Source organism: Danio aesculapii, chromosome 11 (genome assembly GCF_903798145.1).
Source record: "Danio aesculapii chromosome 11, fDanAes4.1, whole genome shotgun sequence".
In the NCBI taxonomy this organism is placed as follows: Eukaryota; Metazoa; Chordata; class Actinopteri; order Cypriniformes; family Danionidae; genus Danio; species Danio aesculapii.
In genome coordinates, this window is record NC_079445.1 from 15,111,468 (window position 1) to 15,137,214 (window position 25,747).

At 36.6% G+C, this 25,747-nt stretch overlaps 1 protein-coding gene across 1 annotated transcript in view; it reads right to left on the reverse strand.

Annotated features, from left to right (window-relative positions):
* Positions 1-25,289, reverse strand: part of homer3b (homer scaffold protein 3b) — a 79,377-nt gene extending 54,088 nt beyond the window's left edge. Inside the window, exons 1-3 of the mRNA XM_056468079.1 lie at positions 24,904-25,289; positions 7,117-7,273; positions 3,623-3,754 (exon numbers count right to left, since the gene is read on the reverse strand). Of these exons, the coding sequence (XP_056324054.1) occupies positions 3,623-3,754; positions 7,117-7,273; positions 24,904-24,908 (294 nt within the window). The 5' untranslated portion in view covers positions 24,909-25,289. The remainder of the gene's footprint in view (positions 1-3,622; positions 3,755-7,116; positions 7,274-24,903) is intronic.
* Between the last annotated feature and the right edge of the window lie 458 nt (positions 25,290-25,747).

The following is a 25,747-nucleotide window of genomic DNA, read 5'->3' on the forward strand; positions in this document are numbered from 1 at the left end:
AAAATGAACTTTAACCATTGTCTAAAGGGAAAGGCGCGTTCACATTTTATCAGATCCGGTACTACATTTTTGGTGATGTACCGTGTCGACGTCAATGTGTTCAGTGAAAGATCTAAACCCAATGAGATTCATTTATTCGACTCTGAGTCGACTATTTTGTTAAAGAATTAAACGTTAAGTTTATGCACTGGCCCTATTTAAATGCACTCACTCAAATCTTTCTCAAATGTCAGGCAAACGACAAGCTCAGCCACTCAACAGTTAGATGGTTTTAAGTCACCATTCCCAGAAATGATCAATATTTTCATCATTTGTATTATAATCGATTTTTTTTGATACTTTACTATTTATTTATGCAATTGCAATGGCTTGATTTCAGTAAGTATAGTACACAGTCATAGATATTAATGCAATGGTGCTAATAATTGGCATAATTAAATTCGGTGTTTTAATTTTCAGCTTTGGTTTCCTCTTTTTGGGGTGGAGTTTTAGGGCGGCACAGTGACTCAGTGGTTAGCACTGTCACCTCACAGCAAAAAGATTGCTGGTTTGAGTCCCGGCTGAACCAGATGGAATTCCTGTCTGGAGTTTGCATGTTCTCCCTGTGTTCAAGTGGGTTTTCTCCAGGTGCTCCGGTTTCTCACAGTCCAAAAAAATGCTGTATATGTGAACTGAATAAACTAAATTGGTCCTAGTGTGTTTGTGAATGAGTGCGTATGGATGTTTCCCAGTACTGGGTTGTGGCTGGAAGGGCATCCACTGTGTAAAACATATGCTGGAATAATTGGTTGTTCATTCCGCTGTGGCGACCTATGAAATAGAGACTAAGCCAAAGGAAAATGAATGAATGAATGTTTTTCTGTTTCGGCCAAGAATTTTAATCCCACATTTTCCCCAAAGTTTTTGGAGACTCCTATGTTTATGTTGAGTTATTTCATTTTAAAGACCATGAAAGAATGGATTATTTGCCATAAAAGTGATATTACTGCACATACACACAGGAGCCTGATAAAAAAAGCAAATTTTTAAACAAAATATCAGATGGCATTTAGAAGTTTTCTTCATATACTGTACACAAGTTGCAAGACGCTGTTGAACACTAAGAATGCAGATAAAAATGCATTGTCAGCCATGACAAAAAATGTGCTCCAAACTCTCTTAAAGGCACAATATGTAAAAAAAAAAAATCTAACTAAAATAATCAAAAAATCACTAGAACAGTGCTATATATTTTGCTGACTTGCCTACTTAGAGTAAATTATTATAAATGTTTGGAAGAATGTTCAAATCTACAGAAATAAACTATTTTAACTACATTATCTGACAAAAATCTTGTCATCAATCCCAGTTGTAAGAGCAACAAATAATAACTTGACTTCTAGATGATCATTTGGAAAAGTGGCAGAAGGTAGGTTTTTCTGTTTAACTACATCCCAATCATCACAAATACTGCAGAAGACCTACTGGAACCCGCATGGACCCAAGATTCTCACAGAAACTTTTTCAGAAGTTTGGTGAAGGAAAAAATCATGGTTTGGGGTTACATTTTAGTATGGGGGCGTGCGAGAGATCTGCAGAGTGGATGGCAACATCAACAGCCTGATGTATCAAGACATTTGTGCCGCTCATTACATTACAAACTACAGGAGAGGGCAAATTCTTCAGCAGGATAGCGCTCCTTCTCATACTTCAGCTCCCACATCAAAGTTCCTGAAAGCAAAGAAGGTCAAGGTGCTCCAGGATTGGCCAGCATAGTCACCAGATATGAACATTATTGAGCATATCTGGGGTAAGATGAAGGAGGAGGCTTTAAAGATAATTGCAAGGAATCTTGGTGAATCCTGGGAGTCCTGCAAGAACGCTTTCTTTGCCATTGCAGATTACTTTTTTAATAAGTTATTAGAGTCATTGCAGAGATGTATGGATGCAGTCCTCCAAGCTCATGGGAGTCATACACAATAATAATTCTTTTTCCACTGCACCATGACTTTATATTCTATACTGGACATTATTTATGTTAAGTGACAAGACTTTTGTCTAAGCAAAGTCAGACCTTACTGTTCTAATTAAATAATCAAAAAAAATCAAGGCATGATCATAATTTATTTTGGTAAAATAAGCGTAATCTACAGGCCTTTGTCTTTCATATAAGCCACTTCTGAAACCAAATAATCAACTAGGAGTCAAGTTATTATTTGTTGTTCCTGGAATTTATATAGGTGACAAGACTTTTGTCAGGTAGTGTAGTGACATGAACAAATGTCCTGTGTGACCACGCTAGTGACATCATATACCCTCAGCCTGAGGTTTAGCTTTATAGAAAACAAGGAAAGAGCAAAGATGCTTTAATGTGTTGTGTATTTTACTAGACTGCATGGAGCAAAATAACAGAAGCTTAAAATGTATTTAGTTTGATAAAACAGCGCTACTTCTTCCCCACATTATTCCAATCTGAAGAACCAGAAGCAGTTGACAATGGCATAATAAAAGTTCTGCTGCTTTTGTTCCATGCTCATCTCTCATGAGCAATTGCTTCAGCATTTCAGCCTTACTCTGCATAATACTACCATGATAAGATAATTCTGAATACTTTAGCTCATCCATAAACATGATTTCTGCAGGACATTAGTACAAATATTTTCGTGATTTCATATTTGTACCATATCTGTCAAAACTTTATGCAGTATAGCTGTTTACCACAGCTCTTTAGCTATAGATATAATGAATCAAAGGTTTGAAAACACTGCAAAATGAGGTCAACTACACAAATTTGAGTAAAACTGGACTTCTGTAATGACCAATCAGCATCAATAACAGAACAAGTTGATATGTGTTTATTTTTATTAATTTTATATTATGTCTTTATTACAACAGGTATTAATATCAATTCATCACCCAAAAAGAAAGATGTTTCGTGTGTTTATGCATTTTCATTACAATTTCTTTCTTTTTATTTCCTTGGTTAGAAAATATTTTACAATTTATGCAAGTTTTGCTCAGCCCACATCATCAACCTTAACCCTCTGGAGCTGTTTGGTCATTTTAACAGAAAGAAATGTGCTTTTTTTAGTACAAATGGTTCAAAAACTCTGGAAAGGATTTTAGCACTTGCCATGGTAACAAACAAAAAAAACATGACTTTTATTTTTAAAAGGCTTTTCACAATCAAAAAAAGACAGCTTTGATAGAGAATGGAAAAGTCATTTTAGTTTCAGATTTTAACAGACGTTTGTATTTTTACATCTACCGCAGGGGTCACCAATCTCGTTCCTGGAGGTCCGGTGCCCTGCAGGGTTTAGCTCCAACTTGCCTCAACACACCTGCCTGGGTGTTTCAAGTATACCTAGTAAGACCTTGATTAGCTTGTTTAGGTGTGTTTGATTAGGGTTGGAGCTAAAATCAGCAGGACACCGGAGCTCCAGGAACAAGTTTGGTGATCCCTGATCTACTGTATACTCAGAAACTGGTTACTGGGTAATAAATGAATTAAGCTTAAATAATTTTGTATCATCTCCTAAAAAATAAATATTATGTTAAAAACATTATTAAACTAAGTTATACAACATCAATACAGCATGAATAGGTTTATAAAACAGTTTACCAGTCCACAATAGGCATTTACCTGCTGAAGTTGCAGCTCAGTGGAAAACCCAAGGCCATACACTGTGTTCGCCCTGCTGTCTGCCCACTGGCCAAACTTCTGTGAGGTTTTTGTGAAAGTCATATTAGGTGTGATTGTGCTGTTGATAATGGCCTACATGATAGACAAAAAAGAAAACACTTTTAGCAAAATCATAATGCAAATAACAGAAATGACATGCTAAAATTGTTTTGAGCAGGGATCGTTTATACACAAAACATCTTAAGGCCAAACGTTAGAAGAAAATCTTTAAAAATACTCCTATATTTTAGCTTTAAGAGTACTTGACATGTTTTAGCACTAAAACTGGTTTCTAAATCAATCACATATTTAGAGTAGTGAAGAGGAGTTCTAACCCAGTAAGACCAAATTACATATTGTCCTAAAATGGCTGTGGCAGACAACCTGCCTTGAAAAGAAAACATTTTTGACCACAGTGAGGTTTTAATAAGCTATAATCAAGGAGGTATTTCCATATGGTCAGAAATACACTCACTGGCTACTTTATTAGGAACACCTTACTAGTACCGGGTTGGAGCCCCTTTTGCCTTCAGAACTGCCTTCATCCTTCATGGATTCAACAAAGTACTGGAAATATTCCTGAGATTTTTTGTCCATATTGACATGTTAGCATCATACAGTTGCTACAGATTTGTCGGCTGCACATCCATGATGCCAATCTCCCATTCCACCCCATCCCAAAGGTGCTCTATTGGATTAAGTTCTGGTGACTGTGGAGGCCATTTGACTACAGTGAACTCATTGTCATGTTAAAAAAAACAGTCTGAGATGATGCACGCTTTATTACATTGCAGGTTATCATGCTGGAAGTAGCCATCAGAAGATGGGTACACTGTGGTCATAAAGGGATGGACATGGTCAGCAGCAATACTCAGGTGGGCTGTGGCATTGACATAATGCTCAATAAGTACTAATGGGCCCAAAGTGTGCCGAGAAAATATCCCCCACACCATTACACCACCACTAACAGCCTGAACCATTGATACAAGGCAGGATGGATCCATGATTTCATGTTGTTGATGCCAAAATCTGACCCTACCATCCGAATGTCGCAGCAGAAATCGAGACTCATCAGACAGGCAATGTTTTTCCAATCTTCTATTTTGCAATTTTGGTGAGCCAGTGCGAATTGTAGCCTCAGTTTACTGTTCTTAGTTGACAGGAGTGGCACCCAGTGTGGTCTTCTGCTGCTGTAGCCCATCAGCTTCAAGGTTCAACATGTTGTGTGTTCAGAGATGCTGCATACCTCGGTCGTAACCAAGCGGCAACCTCCCGCTCTCCCTCAGGAAGCCAATACGGAAGTAATTAAAACTGCAATTCATGGACATTCCGCTAGTCCTGGCTCTATAATAGAGCAAATTTCAATTGAGTGCACTGTTAGAATGGCCAACTTTACAACAGAAAAAAGGGTGTTTACAGCCTGGTACAAAGAACGATTTTGGGTCATATAGCTATTATTACCCTTCATGACAACTGTGAGGGGGGTAAATTTTTTTATAACTCATTTGTTTCCTTTATATTAGGTTATATTAAGTCTGCATAATTAAGAGCGTAGCCACTTGAGTGACAGCTACTGTAGGTCTCGTTGGTCGCTGTCACTTCACCTCAGCTGATTCCGGCTGATTAGCTGCTGAACTCGGCATATACATCGTATTTTCGTTTTGTTTTATGTGGCTTTACACAGTCAGTTGCCTTTTGGAATTATTTCTTACAATTATCAAATGATATGGCATGCTGTGTGCACTTAATTGTGCTCACAAACCATTCACATGGCCTCCGTTTCCCAGGTGAGTGAAATTATATACTTGTATACCATCTCTATAAATGTATTTGTTTTATTTAAGATTATTTATCGTTTATAATGTGCTTTAGAGTTGTAAAGCACTCCAGAATCTGACAGATTGATTAGCTGTATAGGCTCTAGAACAGTCATCTGAAACGTTGTCATAGTGTTATGCCTGGATTTCATAAATAGCCTTGCATTTACTAACACAGACTATGTTTAAAGTGTTTAGAAGTAATTTGCATTTTCCTTCTGTAGAAAAACATCATCAGAACAATGCTTGGTGGCTCAATGTGTTACAACAGTGTTTTTAAAAGTCTAAACACTTTATTGATATAGTAAATAATCAAGCGCATGTGGTCAGAACACAAACGAGTCGCAGGTAATGAAGTATTAAGCGTTTCTCCCATAGGAAAGCCTGCCTAAGCAAAATGCCAGCAGGTGTCTGTAGCTCCGCTCACGCTCTGCCTCTTTGCCCTTGCTTGGTATCCCCCGTTTGATGCGATGATGCACAAACAAAATGGCGATGGTTGGCCACGCCTACTAGTAGCTTCTTCAGAAACCTATGGGTGACGTCACGGACACTACGTCCATATCTTTTACAGTCTATGGTTGTAACGAGTGATTATTTGAGTTTCTATCAACTTAAACCAGTCTGGCTATTTCCTCTGACCTCTGGCATCAACAAGGCATTTGCGACAACAGAACTGCCTCTCACTGGATATTTTCTCTTTTTGGGACCATTCTCTGTAAACCCTAGAGAAGGTTGTGCGTGAAAATTCCAGTAGATCAGCAGTTTCTGAAATACTCAGACCAGCCTGTCTGGCACCAACAACCATGCCAGGATCAAAAGTCACTTAAATCACCTTTCTTCCTCATTCTGATGCTCGGTTTGAACTGCAGCAGATCGTCTTGACAATATCTACATGCCTAAATGCATTGAGTTGCTGCCAAGTGATTGGCTGATAAGAAATTTGCATTAACGAGCAGTTGGAAAGGTGTACGTTATAAAGTGGCCTGTGAGTGTATGTTTTCTAATATTTTTTTTTGCCTTGTTTACAAAATAAAAAAAACACACCCAAAAAAACTGAAAAAATATTTTCTCAAAAAATAAATGTATGCAAACATATGTTCTTAATACAAATTTGGTAATTTTTGCATATTCTTTTTAAATATTTGTTAAAAACTTAATAATAATAATAAATATTATAAATATTTAAAGCATTTAAAATATATTTACTTAAATATTTTATAAGAAAATGCAGAATTTGTATAAAATATACTCTGACTCTACCCTCTCAATCAGCCAATCACTGTGTGCAAAGATTACAATCATGCTAACATCATCTATAAAAAATTTGGTAATAAGATTTCGTTCCTACTCCTTAGCAGTTTGTCTCAGCAGGTTTACTCTTAGTTAATAACATTTACTACTATTTAAGACATAGGTCTCAATCTCGATTCCTGGAGGACTGCAGCTCTGCACAGTTTGCTCCAAACCAAATCAAAGACAGCTGATCCAACTAATCAAGGTGTTCAAAACTACTAGGGATTATTAAGCAGGTGTGAGTTGGAGGTGGTTGGAGCTAAACTATGCAGAGCTGCGGCCCTCCAGGAATTGAGTTTGAGACCATTGACCATTTTAAAGTTTTGTAAATTTTGTGTTGCTCACCTTAGTGCCTCCTACGCTGATAATGCGATACACACTCCTGCCGGCATCAAAGAAGAAGGAGACGGTGACGGCATGTTTGCTGGCCGGAATCCAATTTCGTTTAGTGGCCGGGTCAATCTGGAAGACGTGCGCCTTCACGCTGAATAGTGGCTGTTCCCTTCAAGGAAAAAGAAATGTTCATAACAAACTCTGCTTTATTTAATTCTTTATCAGAATGTCATTATTCCCAGGCTAATGTGGGTGATGTCATATCAGATGTGTGATCTGAGAAACAGTAATGTTTGTGATGGGAGGGAGACGAAGAGTCTAATGCAAGGTCAAGTGTGGGACATAAGAGGCAGACTTGATTATGAAGGGGCACAGCTGTGCTAACAGGCTGAGAAAGATCTTGCCTGAACTGTCTGACACTGAGCCACATCCTCTCAGCCCCAAATCAACACAAGATGATTATGGATGCCCTGATAATCATAGATGGGTCAATGTTTGTCAACTCAACCACAGGTCTATTTTTATCGTTTCTTTCATTTAAAAATAATTAATACACAAATGAAAAAAAAAATTAAAGGAATGTAGTTAAAGTGAGAATTATTACTTTTTTGACTTCAACTGTATATTACTACACTACCTGACAAAAGTCTTTTTGCCCATATAATAAGTTGACTTCTAGTTGATCATTTGGTTTCAGAAGTGGCTTATATGAAAGGCAAAGGCCTGTAGATTATGCTTATTTTACCTAAATAAAATATGATCATGCCTTGATTTTTAATTATTTAATTAGACAGTAAGGTCTGACTTTGCTTAGACAAAAGTCTTGTCACTTAACAAAAATAATGTACAGTATAGAATATAAAGTCTTGGTGCAGAGAAAAAGAATAAATATTGTGTATGACTCCCATGAGCTTAGACGACTGCATCCATACATCTCTGCAATGACTCTAATAACTTATTAAAAAAGTAATCTGCAAAGGCAAAGAAAGCGTTCTTGCAGGACTCCCAGGATTCACCAAGATTCTTTGCAATCATCTTTAAAGCCTCCTCCTATATCTTACCCCAGATATGCTCAATAATGTTCATATCTGGTGACTATGCTGGCCAATCCTGGAGCACCTTGACCTTCTTTGCTTTCAGGAACTTTGATGTGGGAGCTGAAGTATGAGAAGGAGCGCTATCCTGCTGAAGAATTTGCCCTCTCCTGTAGTTTGTAATGTAATGAGCGGCACAAATGTCTTGATACATCAGGCTGTTGATGTTGCCATCCACTCTGCAGATCTCTCGCACTTATTAATAAAGTTATCTGCAATGGCAAAGAAAGCGTTCTTGCCGGACTCCCAGAGTTCATCAAGATTCTTTGGAATCATCTTCAATGCCTCCTCCATCTTACCCTAGACATGCTCAATAATGTTCATTTCTGGTGACTGGGCTGGCCAATCCTGGAGCACCTCGACCTATTTTACTTTCAGGAATTTTGATGTGGAGGCTGAAGTATGGACCTTGAGACTTGTTAAAGAGATAGTTCAACCAAAAATGAATATTCTGTCATGATGTACTAACTCTTTTCTTGATTCAAACCTGTATGAGTTTCTTTCATCCGTTGAACACAAAAGAAAATATTTTGTATTAAACCTGTAAACACTGACTTCCATAGTATTTGTTTTTCCTACTATGGAAGTCAGTGGTTGCAGGTTATCAGCTTTGCTCAAAATATCTTCTCTTGTGATCAAAAGAAGAAACAAACTCATAAAAGTCAAACCACTTGAGGGTGAGTAAATAGTGAGTACATTTTCATTTCTGGCTGAACTATTCCTTTGAAGACTTTGGCCACCGGCCTCACTCCACTCCCACAGCTCTCAGTCCCACCCACACTCGTTACCAGGCCAACCAATCACAGACCTTGCGTAGTAATTTTTTGTAAAGTGCACATCAGGTTTTGGCAAAGAGTACACCACAATGTGAAGCTGACACTGCATATGCCACATGGTTTCGAGTATAAATTGGCTTTAAAAGTTAACCAGTTTTGTAGAGGCAGCAAAATGACAATTTTTACCTGAGATTTTGAGGCAAATTACAGAATGGTAAAAATTTTTTTAGAAAAATGGCAGCACTAATATTTTATTTTCACAATGGTAGGTCTATCAGTTTAATACATATTTAGCAATTCTGGTTGCATTACATACCAACCTTGAAAATATGGGAGAAATAAACACTACATAGGGTTTTCCCTACATGCCTAAAATTTAAAGAGAAAGTTCATTCTCAGGTAGTGTTGTCACGATACTGGAATTCAATTCCAATTAGTACTGAAATTTTAAAAACGTCCATTTCCCGAAGAACAGCTGGTCTGTTTATAAGCTTACGCAAGTGATCCACTGATGAATTGACTGATCTTTGTAGCTTTAAAATGCTCCAGTATCCCTTCATTAAATAGCGGTGAGTTCAGTGAACTGATGACCTTCAGTCAACAGTTAGGTTTCAATCTAAAAACGCGAATTAACTTCATGCGAAAAAACTGGGATATCGTATAAAGACGTGAGAATGAAGCAGCGTTTCCATCCAATGAGTCAAAGCAAACAAAATCGTCACTTCCTGATTATTCCTGATTGCTTCCTGGATTCCTGGTTGCTGAGCGTAAGGCACTGCAGCGGGTGGTGAAAACTGCCCAACACATAGGGACCACACTGCCAGCTTTAGAGGACATCCAGAAGAAACGCTGTCTGTGCCGAGCACGCAGTATTCTTAAGGACACCTCTAACCTTGCTCACAGACTGTTTTCTCTCCTGCCTTCCAGCAGGCGCTTCAGGCTCCTCCGGACAAAAACCAGCAGACTGAGGAACAGCTTTTTCCCCAGAGCTGTCTCCCTTTGAACTCTGCCCCTCACTGACTCTTTTGCCCCCCCAATACACCCCCCACACTCCTCTAAATTAAACTCCTCACAATCACTGCACTATTTAACATTAGCACATTTAAAATTTGCACATATTCATTGCACTATATTGCACTGATTCATTTATTTGAGCTGTACATATCCACTGCACATGGACATTTCTAATTATGTACACACCCACTGTACATATACATGTGTAATTATGTTTATCTACCTGCACACTTCTGAGTACTAATAGCATCCTGTACATATATTCATTTATTGTAAATCTGTTCATAGCTATTACACCTGTATATAATGTTCATAGTACATCCATCCACCGTAAATATCACCATAGTTTTTCTATAACTGCACTTTATAACTTATACCTGTATGCTGCACTTGCTGCTATTGCACTGCTGGTTAGACCTAAACTGCATTTCGTTGCCTTGTACTTGCACATGTGTAATGACAATAAAGTTGAATCTAATCTAATCTAATCTGGCACCAAATATCAACATTAAAAACAGAATTTGCTGTGGTAGGAGAAGCTGTGTGAATTTTTTCTATGTTTAATAAATGACTTGCGCCTCAGAAGGCAATCCTGACACACAGTGAACGCTCAGTGGCATTTAAAGGCAGAAGATGCGGCGCAGACTCTCTTGATTCTGGAGATCATTAAAAATATAATAACACTAATACTGAAATAGTTAAAGCGTTTTAGAAGGACCAAAACAACATTTCAGATGTTCTACAGTGTGCTCAGCCTGCTGGTTTGTCCATTCGCACACATTTTATCATCACATGATCTCTTATCACAAAATCACATGACCTTTTTTAATGCACAAACTTAAATTTGTTTGGTAAATTTTTTTTTTAATCGTAATTTTTTTTTACATTTTTTAATTAACATTTTTTATTTATTTATAAGCATTATGGCGTTTCAATCAACCGTCTTTTTATGCGCATATCCAAAATGTATGGAAACGTAGCTACTCACAGTCTTTTCTTTTGAGCATGTGAACACAATAACAAATCAGCGCTGTTTTAGAACGCGCTCAAATGTTAGCAGGAAAGGGACGTTTTTTAAAAATTACAGTACTGATTGGTATTGAATTCCAAGTTTGTGACACACTACTCTCAAGCTGTTAAAGATGTAGGTCTTTTTTTGTAGAATATTACAAATTTGTTTTTATTTGTTCAGCTAAATCTGTGGTCTTTGGTGATTTATAAAACGCAAGTCAATGCTAACCCACAGTCGCTCAAGCATATGTCATCAAGCCCAATATGACTTGCGCACACACACACAGAACTGTTTTCCCATGCTGTGGAGATTTTAAATCTCAAAAATTTGTGACTATTGTCTTGGGTTATAACAAGGACCAAAAAAATCTTTTTTAATGTTCTACTAAAGAAAGTCACACTATATTCAATGTACTGAGGGGCGAGTAAATTTTCGGTTTTGTACTAACTATCCCTATAAGAATAATGAAAGACATCAGATGCATTAACACTACTTTGCTCAACTGATACGCAAATAAAAACATTATTTTCTCCATTTCAACAAGCTGTTTCATACTAACTGGTCTTAAAAAGAAAACACATTACTCGGTAACTACTAATTTCTAAAGATGAAATTCAGATTTTTTTGTAACTTTCATAAATTCATATTACAGGATTTTTCCTGTGAAGTAATGCACAGCAGTAATGATGCACAGCATGCCTAATATAATATGAAATAACAGACATCTTTAAGTTATATTAAACCATCCAATAATTGATGACCTGCAATTCCTTTAAATGATCAATAGGGCTGCATGATATTGGACAAAAATGTGATTTATATTGTGATTTGAACATAACTTCCTAACATAACTTTAGTAACTCTATTTGTACAATCTAAAACCCAAAAAGTTACATTAACTCAAACCATTTGAGGAAATTGATTGCAACAAACCATTTAAGCTCAAAAACTAATCCTAATGAGTAGTGTTGCGCGGTTTGCCGGTACTAGTATCGCGATAGGCTTCAAAATACTGGTGGTGCCACTGTAGTTTGTAAACGGTAGTATCGTCATTTAATGTCTATCTACATTAGATCATGTTGGATGTGAAAAAGTGACTAAAATGCTCACATGTTTGTGCAACAACAGACCATTTTAATTTTATAGTCTGTGGAGCCCTTTAAGGTTGCAAGTTTTCTGACGTTTCAAACGCACATTGAATGAGTTTATTTTTGTTCCTCTCAATATGATTTAGGAACTACAACAATTGCAACAATCTCTTAAAAAGAACGACTCACAAACTGAAATTTTATATTATTAAAACAATAGATGAAAAACCCAAAATAGCAACGGGAAACATACAAATTTTTGACCACTTCATATAACCTAATTATATTGGAAAAATGCTTTTTTCTAACAAATTTTTATTTGGTATAATTTGTATCTTTATTTATTTTTTGTTGGTCAGTTACCTACAAAATAAATTAAAAAATGAATACATTTTAGGTGAAGTGATGTGCAAATAATACTTTTTTTTTAATAATAAGGGAATTACGAATTAAATTCAAGACCTATTATAACATGAAAATATAGTATTTCTGACAATTTTCTTTACAATTTGAGTTATCAATTACAGTATCACAATACTACTTGGTATCGCAATACTTTAGCTGGTATAGAATCACAAGATGAATTAATAGTATCGCAACAACCCTACTAATGAGTACTGTGAACTTAATCCATTAGAGTAAACCAAGCAATTTAAGCACAGCAAAACCCAATTAATGCAGAGAACTCAAACCAACTGAGTAATGTAAAACCCAATAAGGCAACTCAAACCGTTTGAGGAAACCGATTGCTACAAACCATTTGAGTTAAAAAAACTAATCTATATGAGTACTGTGAACTTACTCCATTAAGTTGAAAAAAATGAGGTATTTAATTAACTCATTACCTTCAACACAGAGTTCAAAACTTTTCAAATGAGTAGAAACAACTTTCAGTAAATTGAGTTAACTACAGTCAATTCATTCGATAAAGTTGACTGTTGGGTTTTACAGCGTAAAGAATTTATGTTTTTTCCTTTGATTGATATTTTGTAGGTAAGATCAGCATAAAATGAACAAAATTCACAAAAATGAAACAATAGCACTATGATAAAAACTAAACTAGAATTGTACATTTTCTGGCAAATCGCTGAGGTACAATGCATTACTGTACTGCCCAATTGACCTTTCGATAGGCCACACGCAAAAACCGTCACACACCAATCATGGCTTAACAACCGTAGCTACGCGAAGGAGGCTTTCGAGTGAGGGAAACAAGCCAAAGCATTGTGCATATGGATTATGCAAATCAGATAACCAGTATCCTAGAAGTTTTGATGGGGAGTGGAATTTTTTTCCCTTTCCAAAACCTAAAACCCAAGGGGAGAAATGCTATCATGGATCAAGCTGTGTGAGGGGTCGTAAAAGCAGCACAATCCAGTCATTTTTCCATCTGTTTCAAGCTACGAATATTTGTATTACATAACAACAGAGCAAAACTGAGATATAATCACAAACTGAGCACTTGCGATCAATATACTTAACCCACAGCTTTTTTTTTTCAGTAATTTGTAACCTTCATGTCCATGTCAGAGCTACAATTCACCAATGTTTTCAACGGCCTTTTAAAGATTTATTAGATTCATTGGTGACTATGTTATATATATATATATATATATATATATATATATATATATATATATATATATATATATATATATATATATATATATATATATATATATATATAAATAATTTTATTTTTTATTTAATTTTCTTTTTATGTATTTTTATGTATTTTTTTTTTAATTAACTAATTTATTTTTTTCATGCGAGAAGTTCCCCCGATGACCTACTACTTCCGCTCAGATTCTGAAGTGTGCGTCTGATGCGCGCTGCGCTATCCTATGATGGCCCATGAGAGAATTCATGAATAGGAGTGAAGCGACGCAAGTCACGAGAGTAGGTCACGTGAACTTAACAAAACGGCGGCTGTAGTACATCTGAGTTCCATTCATGCTCACATTCATACTGTACAAATGTACTTTTCTAACGGTCAAGTAGTACATTTAAATTTAAATGCAGTACCTACTAAGCAGTAGGCGGTTTCAGATGCAGCCTAGGTGTTTACATGGAGCACTTTATTTAGTTTAAACCACCAATCCAAATGAAAATGTTTCATACTGTATAAACACCTCAATTGGAATAAAAATGATCAGACCGAATTAAATTGTAACTGGTTTAAGAGTGGTTTAAACCAATTACTGTATTTCTATTTCACGATTTGCCAAAACAAGGTATTCTGCATAGCCTGAAATAGTGCGTACACAGCTGTTTGTAAATATTATAAACATGAATATATATAGGTCACACAAATACATGCAATACAGTGAGCCGCAATGAATTCTTGCCTGCTTTTCTCTTGCTCACACAACAACACATCTCTTTTATAATTGCCTATTGGGCTTTAAAACTCAATAACCAACAAATATTTTGTAGGTTAATGATGTCCAGATAGATTTATTCATTTTGAAGACTTTTTGGTTGCAAATCAGGATGTTTATAAAGTGAAAAGTGGTAGCCAGATGAAGCCATGTTTAATTGGATTTAGAAACACTAATGCAGTGATGACTTGCTGATCATGCGATGCAGTAATTTTAAACAAATCTATAATAGCAATATTAAAACATCGTTTTACCAGAGAGTCAATACAAACATGAACATAACCAGCGAGCGGCCACTCATGCGAAAGTTTAGTGTCCAATGCAGGTCATTCAAAATCCAGCAATGCAACCCACACCACAAGCCCTTACTATACATTTCATCCACACACCGCTTTTTTAAGGGAGGGGTATTAAGATGCTCGTGCAGCCACCCAAAACTTCCCATAAATGGCCTTTCAATATAGCCTATGTTACCTTCCGGCAGTAGGATTCCTGAAACAGATCCCAATCCCAATTCTATTTTTGTACCAATACAAAAAGTGTTAGAATGTTGTGGGACTGCTATGTAGCGGTTTTTATTTTTTAAAGCATGACTGTAAAACACGTACGTGGTTATGAATATATTAAAACATATGTTTGTTAGTTGTAAAAATTCGTAATAATGACAAAAAAAATACTCATTTGTGGATCTCCTTACTTCTGGGTGTAACAATCCTGCCGTTGTGGCTGGTGTATTCTGGGAAATTTTCTCACCCCTTGGTTTCGAGTGTGGTCCTGAAAAATCTTAGTTCGAAGGGCTATTCACCCCTTCCCCTTATCCCTACGCCTTCAAGCTAAAGAAAATTGGGACACCCCTACCCCTTCACAGGAACGCACAAAACGAGGGGTGGGGTAAAGGAAAGCGTTAAGGGGTAGAATTGGGATTGGGCCTCACTGCAACACTTTACAATAAAAACAGCGCACATAAGAAATAACGGAACTGTACTCAAGTTGACAGAAAGAAAAGCAGGAAACAGGACCCACTGGTGTGCATTCCAAATAAAAGTGGTGCACTTATGCCTCATTTCCATTGAGTGGTACGGTATGGGTCTCCTTTATCAGGCTTGTGTCTCCACGGCCAAATGGTAATAATGGTACACTTTTGGTAGACTTGGTGTTCAACAGAAAGTTGTCGTCAACGTCATTCTCAATTGAAGTTCACATCGTATGAAAAGCACATCTTACTAAACAAATGCCTTATATACATAAATACTTATGTAATAATAATTCATTATTACTGACCTTTCTATGGAACAGGATTTGACTATAGCAGCAGATCAATGATATTGTGAAATAGCCTGCTGTAACGTCTACGATTATATAAAAAAATTCAAATAAAACATTTACACATTTATATACAAAACATATCCAGTCAGTACAAACCTTTAATCTTTACTCACCAGCACATTTTTATTTATTTAACCATTTTATTTTAATTCATCTACATTACTAAGGCAAATACTTTTAATAGTCAAATACAAAATGGCTGATCTCTTTATAAAAAAATTAACATGGTGTACAAGTGTTAAGTGTTAAAGAGACTCATACTTGATAAATAAAACGTTACAAAGTGTGTGCAATGGTAAAGCGTATACTAAGGCCCAATTCCAATTCTACCCCTTAGCCCTTTCCCCTTACCCCTACCCCTCGTTTTGCACATGCACGCCAAGGGGTAGGGGTGTCCCAATTCTTTTTAGCTTGAAAGCATAGGGCTAAGGGGAAGGGGTGAATAACCCTTCGAACAAAGATTTTTCAGGACGACACTCGAAACTAAGGGGTAAGAAAATTTCCCAGAATACTCCAGCCACAACGGTATTGCTGAAACCAGAAGTAAGGAGATCCACAAATTAGTATTTTTTGTCATTATTACGAATTTTTTTACGACAAACAAACACATGTTTGAATATATATATAACCACGTTCATGTTTTACCATCATGCTTAAAAAAAAAAGAAAAAAAAAGCTAAATTTTGCGATCTATAATCCCTATTAATAACTCCTGTACAGCAGCCCCACAACATTCTGTCACTCAATGACACTGGAATACCCAATTCTTAGGGGTAAATTTTGATGCCCTTTCCCTTAACCCTCGGTTGTAAGGGCCAAGGCGAAGGGGTAGAGGTACAAAAATAGAATTGGGATTGGGCCTAAACAATCAAAGCAAACTTTAAGGTGTGAATAATAATGATACAGTAAACCAATCTTTCAGATTGGGTGCTAGTGGCTGGGATGCACAAGAAAAGAAACCAAAAAGCCACTCTGGCAACATCCTTACATGCTTTTTTTATTTACAGTCTCCTCACTTCTGCTATACGGCACTCATTTTCGCATGTGTTGTTATTCTGACCTGAAGTGACAAGCATAAAGTGGTGTCTCTCGTAACTAGGTGACCATCAACCATTTTCTTAGAGGATGACATACGGACAAATCATTGCTGCAGCATGAAGAAAAGTAAAAACCTCTGCAGTGTTTGGGTGCGCTGTGTTTGTCTGAGGTAATTAGTCTGCTGTTACTGAAATGTTTGTATTTCATACAAAGTGTTAAGCAAAAAGGTTAGTTCAACTTATATGAATTGTGGTGCACTTGCAGCATTCGGAAAAGTTCAGATGTTTTCAACTAGGTGCGAGTGGAAAATGCACGCGGTTCAAATGCGCGCTGCTTGCACAACATGTGTGCATCACTCCACAGGTCGCGTGCCTTCAATGGAAATGACAAACTTACATCCTAAGCTTATTGCCACTGTTTTCAAGGCGCGCGCTTCATAGCGAATTTTTTTTTTTTTAATCGATATTGACAATGGTGTTTGGTCAATAAATATAGATACCAATTTTATCGCCCAGTCCTAGAAAGAATCATTTTTTCCTTTGTTTTTTCACACTACACTCTAAGAAATAAATGTACGCGAGCTGTCACTGGGGTGGTACCTTTTCAAAAGGTACACGTTTGTACTTAAAAGGTACATATTATTGGTGCCTCAAAAGTATATAATAGTACCAAAAAATTAAGAGAAACAATTTTGTACTTTTTTGGAACTAATATGTACCCTTGAGGGATTAATATGGACCTTTTAGGTACAAATTTGTACCTTTTGAAAAGGTACCACCCCAGTGACAGCTCGTGTACCTTTATTTCTGAGAGTGTACACTCTCACGTTTGTTTGTTGTTTCTGAAAGGATCGGATGTCAGAAGCACTTCAATAATCACACGCACGTTGTCATTATGAGCTCAAGTTCGTTATTTCAAATATAGGTGCAAGGTAAGCGCAAGCAAGTTTTCTAGAAAGTGAAACCACTCATACTTTTAGATGGCCTCATAAACAACAACAGGACACATGACAAGATTCTGCTTTTCTTCTTGGCTTTGTGGCTGTTTATCAAGATGGCGAAAAGGTTTGTTTGAGCTTGGGTCGTCATGGCTTGTTATTATATGTAGGGCTGCTCGATTCGACCCTACACACAACCTTAATTCAGCTTTTCTACGATTATTATATATTTAAGGTCAGGAGAGAAGCATAAAGGCGGTCGCACAAGTCTCCACATTTTTTTATATACATTGCTCTGCAACATGTACTCTTCCAAATGGTCTTGACAGTGTCACATACTGTATTTATAAGGTGTAATTCACCCCATAATGTCATTTCTGTCTTAATGTAATGATGTTTTCGCTGCCGTGAAATCACACATAGCTGACGCACTGTTTGTTTACTACCGAGAGGATGCACACGTGCCCGTGACTGTCTACTTTACTGAACAGAACCCGCATAGGCTGTAAATAACAGATCATAAAGTTGTAAATAACGTTCAGTTTGTTGTAAAGGGTAATCGTTTGGGAGCCGCGTGGGAAGTATGATTTGCATGTATGTTTTTTTTTTTCAGTGACAGCAGCACACTCGACAGTGATAGTGAAACCGGCTCACATATCACATTTTAGAGTTATGATTACGACAAGCATTAGATATGTTTTTTCTTTCAAAGTTGTGCATTAGAATAAATGTTTACTGGGTCAGTAAAACTACTCTAGCCTATATAATGTTGAATATATGCAGGAGGGAATCTGATAATGACAAATGTCTAATTTTACCAGTAAAAAAAATTGTCTAATAATGTTGTCAATGACAAATGACAAGCGCATGTCTCAAACATAATAATTCAACTTCAGAATTATGAATTATCATATATGTATATGTATATGTGTGTATGTATATGTGTGTATGTATATGTGTGTATGTATATGTGTGTATGTATGTATATATATATATATATCAGCTGTGTATTTAAAAACACTTTCTTTGTTTTCATTCTCTTGGCCTGCACGTTTCTCTGTAAACCTTTTGGTACCCTTTTGTTGTGCTAGGTATCCATTGGAAAGGGTAGGGTACCCAAAAAATGGTGCGGTACAGTACCAAAAAGCGAACCTTTTGACACTGGAAACGGGCATAAAAACGTACCGACCAGTACCGTACCACTAAGTGGAAACGGGTCATAAAACACCATATTGGAATACATCTCATGTAAACATCCCTCTAAATATTTCAACCAGAATGATTTTAATCAGAAAGACAAAAAGGCGTACATGTAAATGTGGTATTTCTCAAAATATCTTCCTTCGTATTTGTCTGAGAAGAAATACTATGTTGTTATGATGTCTTCCTGTCAGCAAGGAAGTTATGGTCTGAGGTTAGCGGCCAATCGGCATTCAGCAGGTAATCTCACACTGAATTTTAGCTATCAGTCCAGTGAAGAGATCAGATTCGCATTAGGCTTTCCTCTGGCACATCAGCCCTGTTCACACAATCCTGAAGGTCACACCTGTGTCATCTGTGTTGTAGCTCCACAGCAAACTCTGGGTCCATCAATCTTTCCGGAATTAAAGCTCCAGAGGCCAAAGAGACATTTTGGTAATGCTTAATCACTCTGGCATTCTGGAAAGGACATCTAGGACAGAACAGCTCCGGTAAAGGTGGTGCAGGTGCTCCAGGAAAGACGGTTTATCAAGCACTTCGGCTACACAGTGTGGTATATAAAAAAAGGTCTCTTCTACATTTCAAACACCAGCCAAGATTTTCATTCAGAGACTGACCCCCCCTGGATTGTTCCCAAGAACCCATATAGCATCTTTTTATTCTTCAAAGATAAAAGCCCTGATCAAATTCGGAAATTATACACATAATAAGCAGGATGGAACAGAGACCAGTTTATTTTTCCTTTAAGAAGTCACCAGCTGGGCGATAGCACGCTGTTCTGAAATTTCACATCTGATTTACACGATCCTCTGACCCAATTACCAGGAAATCTCCAATAGCGCCAAATGTATTTACAGAGTGCCATTCGAGCCTATCTCAGAACAGCCAATCTCTGTTAGTTTTTCTCATTGGCTCAGAAGAGGAGGATGTGAATCAGTGTCAATAAAGCCAGCCTGCCATGCAACTTCAAACAGACATGTGTAAACAGTTTACTGATGTGAAACGAATATGTTGTGAATGTGATGATTTCATGGGGTGACCGATGAGCTCTTTATGCGTAGCATCCAGGGCTGGGCGATTAATCAAAGGCAATATTCATGCACATTTTGTCAGTAAATCCGTATATGTCATCAGTAGTACAGTAAACATCCAGCGGGTGCTTTCAGATGGAGCATAATTTGCTACACATAGTCGTAGTCAGTGTTGGGTAAATTACTTTAAAAAAGTAAGATTACAAATTACTGACTACTACTGGAAAATTGTAATCTGATTACATTACTAATTACTTCATGTAAAAAGTAATTAGATTACTAATTACTTTAAAGTTACTTTTAAAACATAAAATGTACCTATAAAAATACAAAATAAACTTAACAATAATAATTTAATAACCACTGAAAAGCAGTAAAATAGGTTGATCACAGCCTATTATTCATCTCATTATTCATTTGTTGCAAACCTGTTTGTCTTTTTTTATTGAACAAAAGACATGAAGAAAAGTGGATACTAGCAACCATTGACATCCAGAGTATGCAATAGCACTGCAGTGTTTGGGTGTTCTGAGTTTGTCAAATTACTAGTTATCCAAAATGTGTATATTCACTCCCGAACGTGCATGAAAATTCAATTCAGCCAATTTAGAAAATAATATTTAAAAGAAGCATTTTTTTTCTGAAAACATGTTTTTAATGTAAGTACCGCAATTACATTGACTTTAGCAACTGTAATCAAATTACACAAATTTAAAATGTAATTCATTACATTACTGCATTCCCCAAAAATGTAATTAGTACACAGTTATTCGTTGCGGTGGAACCGTTACACCCAACTCAGGTTGTAAGTTCAATAAAGATGGTCGCTTACTGTATATACCGCTCGGAGACGCGCCGCACCACGCAGTGCCATGCATTTTAGAATTCTAAACATAGATTTCTATCAAGGTATGCACATTGGCGCCACAACTCGGTGGATGTCCGCAACACCCAGCTACAACTCAGCATACTGTTCATATTTCTACCACAGTGTGCCATCTTAATAGTTTTGTTTTAAAGGACACCTATGGTGAAAAATCTACTTTTCAAGCTGTTTGAACAGACATATCTGCTGGTATGGTGTATAGACCGTCATATTGGGGTGATATAAACACACCCAGTCCTTTTTTTTCAATTTAGCAACATAAAAACGGTGGACCAATTGGAACGGTTTTCAGACCGACCGCAACTTTACCTAGGAGTGCGGTCCCCCCACCCACCGAATTGATTTGACAGCTGCGCGTATTAACATGACCCAGTAGTCATGTGTATAATCATATCAAGAAGACCAGACGTGTGCAAAGCAACCGGGAATAAAAGGCCTGTTCAGTTCGCTAGAATCATCAATCATCATCAAATGTGATTAAGAGTGAATTTCACATGTTTAAAATGTTTTAAAACAGTGCACGTGTGTAATGAATTACAGCGATTTACTTCAGCTTTACTTCATCAGCACAGCCGCGTGTCAGAACAATTATAAAGGGAGACACTTCAATCTCGGTTTGTGGACGTTAAATTAGGTTTATTTTGTACATTAACATAACAGATATCCATACAGTGGATATTAAACTGTATCCTGACACATTTGCGTGCAAAAAGAGTGCAAAGCTAAACGAGCTCTGTCTGTCTGTGTGTGCGCGCATGAACTTTGTGTGACTCATCGATGCAAACTGCCTAACAAATACTCATTGGTAAAGTTCTTACTGTAGTATTTCTCACAAACGCTACGTGAGATCTGCTTCCTTTAAGTCTGTCTATTGTCTGACGCAGCCAAGGGAGGAGATTAAGGCACGCAGAAAGGCATGTAGTAAAGGTGGGCGGAGAGGACTAGCCTTAAAGGCGCAGTACGACAAAACAGCCCCAGGTCAAAAATGTCTAAAATAGAATCCTGCAAAAGGTATAATGAAAAATCTGATGGGTGTTTTGAGCTGAAACTTTACAGACACATTCTGGAGACGCAAAACACTTAAATTAAATCTGAAAAAAGGGCTAACCTAGGTGCCCTTTAAATAACATGCAAATGTGCACATCTGGTGTGTGATACTTCCAACTGTCATGTGCGCGATTCACAGCACTGAGCGGGGCATCCGGTGTGCGAACCGCTTAACAGGCAACACAAAATTGTGTTCATAATTGCAGACCCTTTAAAATCCCCCCCCAATAATGAAATCAAGACAAAACTTCTGTGATAATGACTGCTGCTTGGGTAGCTTCTCAGTAAACTATGAATCTGTGTTGCTATTCAATTCAATTCAATTCAATTTTATTTATATAGCTCTTTTACAATGTAGATTGTGTCAAAGCCGCTTAACATAGAAGTTCTAGTAAAGTCCAAATTTCAGAGTTAGTTCAGTGAAAAAACATCTGAAAAAAAACACATTAACTTGTTTTTACTCTATTCTCACTTTGAGGGCTTGAAATAATATTTTTTTGATGATTCAGCAGTTGCATATTTATTAGTCGCACAATCAATGAAAGCAGTAAATCTTGTTAATAATTCAGCAATTCTATAGGGATTTCCTGTGTTTCTTCTTTTCTGCACATTTTGAGTTTCTTTGCAAGAACGAGATTCATTCAGGGATTTACTACTGATCATAGAACTGTAATTGCCTGAAAACTGCAGATTTTTGTTTACGATTTCATTTTGATTTTTCACTCAGTCCTTTTAGATATTTATCTAAGTGCATTATGATGTCAGACAAGACCACGATGCAAGACATTTTCTACAAGGTGTTAGGAAAAATATTCAAACAAACATCGGGCTAGGAGATATGGCAAAAATAATCTTCATGATTTTTTTTCCATATTGAATGATAACAATATATATTTCGATATAAGTTGTTAATGCTTCTAGATTTAAAAGAGAAACCAACAATGACTTAAGCCACAAAAACTATATGGTCCATTAAATGGCATAACATTTTCACACTTTTAGATTACAATTGTTGCACATTTCAGCTGTGTGATCAATATAGAGTAAAAAAGTCCAGAGCTTATCAATGTTATTGACATATATTTTATTGCGATTTGATTTAATATTGTTTATCGGCCCAGCCCTATTCAAACACCTGATTTTGTTTTCTCAGTTATCCCAATTTTCAGTTTAATCACATACATCAAGACCAACAATTTAATACTGCTAAACAAGTTACTGCAAGACAAACAAATACTGAACATATTTAATGTAATTTCTTATATTATTATTATTATTATTAGCTACATACAAATAGATAATGACATACTCCTCAATTCAAATAAATTTGAAACCTGTGACTAGGCATGGGACGATGACCGGTTTCAAGATTTTACCGCGGTTTGGAAAGGTCAAAATTTTCTGGTATACCATTCCTAAACTATATGTAAGGGTTTTTTATGTTTGTTTAAACTAACAAAGAAAACAGAAGTCAATGATTTATTTGAATTATTTAGCCTGACATGTCTACTGTTTCTGTATGTTTCCAAAAATAAAGCATATTGTGTTCAATGGGGAAAAACTTGTCGCTTTTTTACCCAGACATTTAAAAATAACTTATTTTAGAGCAGTAAGCACAATACCGGTATACCATAAAACTGTGATATTTTTATCCAAGGTTATCATACCGCAAGAAACTTATACCGGCCCATGTCTACCTGTGAACAATTCTGCAAACTTGCTGTGACCAATTCTGGAGCACTTTCTGGAGTGAAATATTGATACCTCTGATACCAGATATTTACACTCTAAGTTCGATTCCCAAATAAAAACATAGATACGCTAATTTTTTTGCATTTATTAGACACATAAGGTGTATTCGCACAAAGTATCGGATCGGGATCGCAGATACCAGCCTAAATGTTACTCCATATCGGATCAGAAAGGCAATCTGTGGTATCAAACATCAGTACTAACCAGTTTTGAACCAGTTTAATTAAAATAAATAAATAAATAATATTACACATAAAATAACTGTTTCCATTGTATGGCTTCTATGCAGAAGCATGGGTAAGGACATTGATATCTCAACTTACAAGGGGCAAAGTTTAGTAGACTAAATCATTAAGAAGTTCACTAATCATCACCAGAAAACTGTTGTCTCACCAGAAGATCAAGTTATGACATGAATGGTGATTTGTTTTTTCATTTATTGTTGACTGAAAGCAGTTCATATGAAAATTTGTGATTAGCAGACCATGGCATTTTCTGAATACCTACCTCTTTCCAACTAGTTTGTATAAAAAAAATACATATTTTAAAGATTTTTTTGTATCTTTTTCAAGATGTGAAAACAAAACCTGCACAATTTCAATGTTATTCTTCATACAAAGATTATATTGTTCCAGAGTTTAATCTGAACGAGTGTGAAAATAATATGAAAACTGTAAAAGGGAGGATTTACAGTGTATCACGTGTATTATTTACTTTACAAAAACAGCTCGTCGATGAATAATGTATTATTCTACAACAATTAACAAGATGCTAATTGAAATATTTCACTATAATTTGAATAAGATTTTTTAATCCCATAAAACCTAGCAGATATCAAAAGCGCCTCAAAAAGCAGCGAGAAAAAAACAGCATTTTGCCAGCATTGCGGTCACGTGCAGCATTTTTGTGTGAGATTTTTAGACAATATTCAGCTAATTTTGAAGGGGTTGTAAAGCTGCCTAAAATGTAGTTTAGTTAGACAGCGCAGTAGATTTTGAAACACAGCCGGAATGCGAGCTCGCGTTTACCCTTTCCAAACTTACGCCGTCCAAAAAAATACTGCTCCAAACTAAAGTTTCTGCATTTCCAACTGTCACACGCTGATAAGTGTTAACTCTAAATGTTCAAAAAGAGGTTAACTTAGTTGTGTTCTTCAAAACCAACCGTCGTCGTTTTTTTCAAATCTGTAGTAAAAGCTGCTAGGAAAGCGAACTCACCCCATTCTCACAGAAGTAAATCAGAGGATTTTCAAGCACTCCAGTTTTGTTTCCCAACTGATCCACGGAGAGCGGGTCCAGTCCAGTCTTATTTTTATGGCGATAACCGCACAGCAATGGAAGTGTCAAAACAGTTGTCGTGCTTTGTTTGCTCCGTTATGGAGTGATTTTATAGAAAGGGAGCGCTCCTTTGTCTAGTGTCTCTGTTGACTCCCGATTTCTCGTCTTCATAGTCCTATTAGTTGCTCTCCAGCGTCCTCTCTATTTCCATACTGTTGAAAAGCAAGAAAACACAGCGCACGTCTGATGCAACGCGTCGAGTCCTCATGGTCAAATTTCTCAAGTAATCTGCACCCCTCAACACTACAGCGTTCCCTCACATTAACCTACCAGATCACTATCGGGCTATCTGCTGCCCCCTGCTGGCTACGAGTTGCAGATTGTTTATTGTCTATATCTATCTATCTATCTATCTATCTATCTATCTATCTATCTATCTATCTATCTATCTATCTATCTATCTATCTATCTATCTATCTATCTATCTATCTATCTATCTATCTGTCTGTCTGTCTGTCTGTCTGTCTGTCTGTCTGTCTGTCTGTCTGTCTGTCTGTCTGTCTGTCTGTCAGGATCTACAACCCCAAATCAGAAAAAGTTGGAACAGTATGGAAAACACAAATAAAAAAAGAAAGTAGTGATTTTCAGACAATACAGCACACATTATTTAATGTGTTCCTCGTGATGATGATGATGATTATTATTATTGTTATTATTATTATTATCAAAATAAATAATTTGGTGTATTTCTCACAACACTATTTACATTTGCACAACAGTTAAT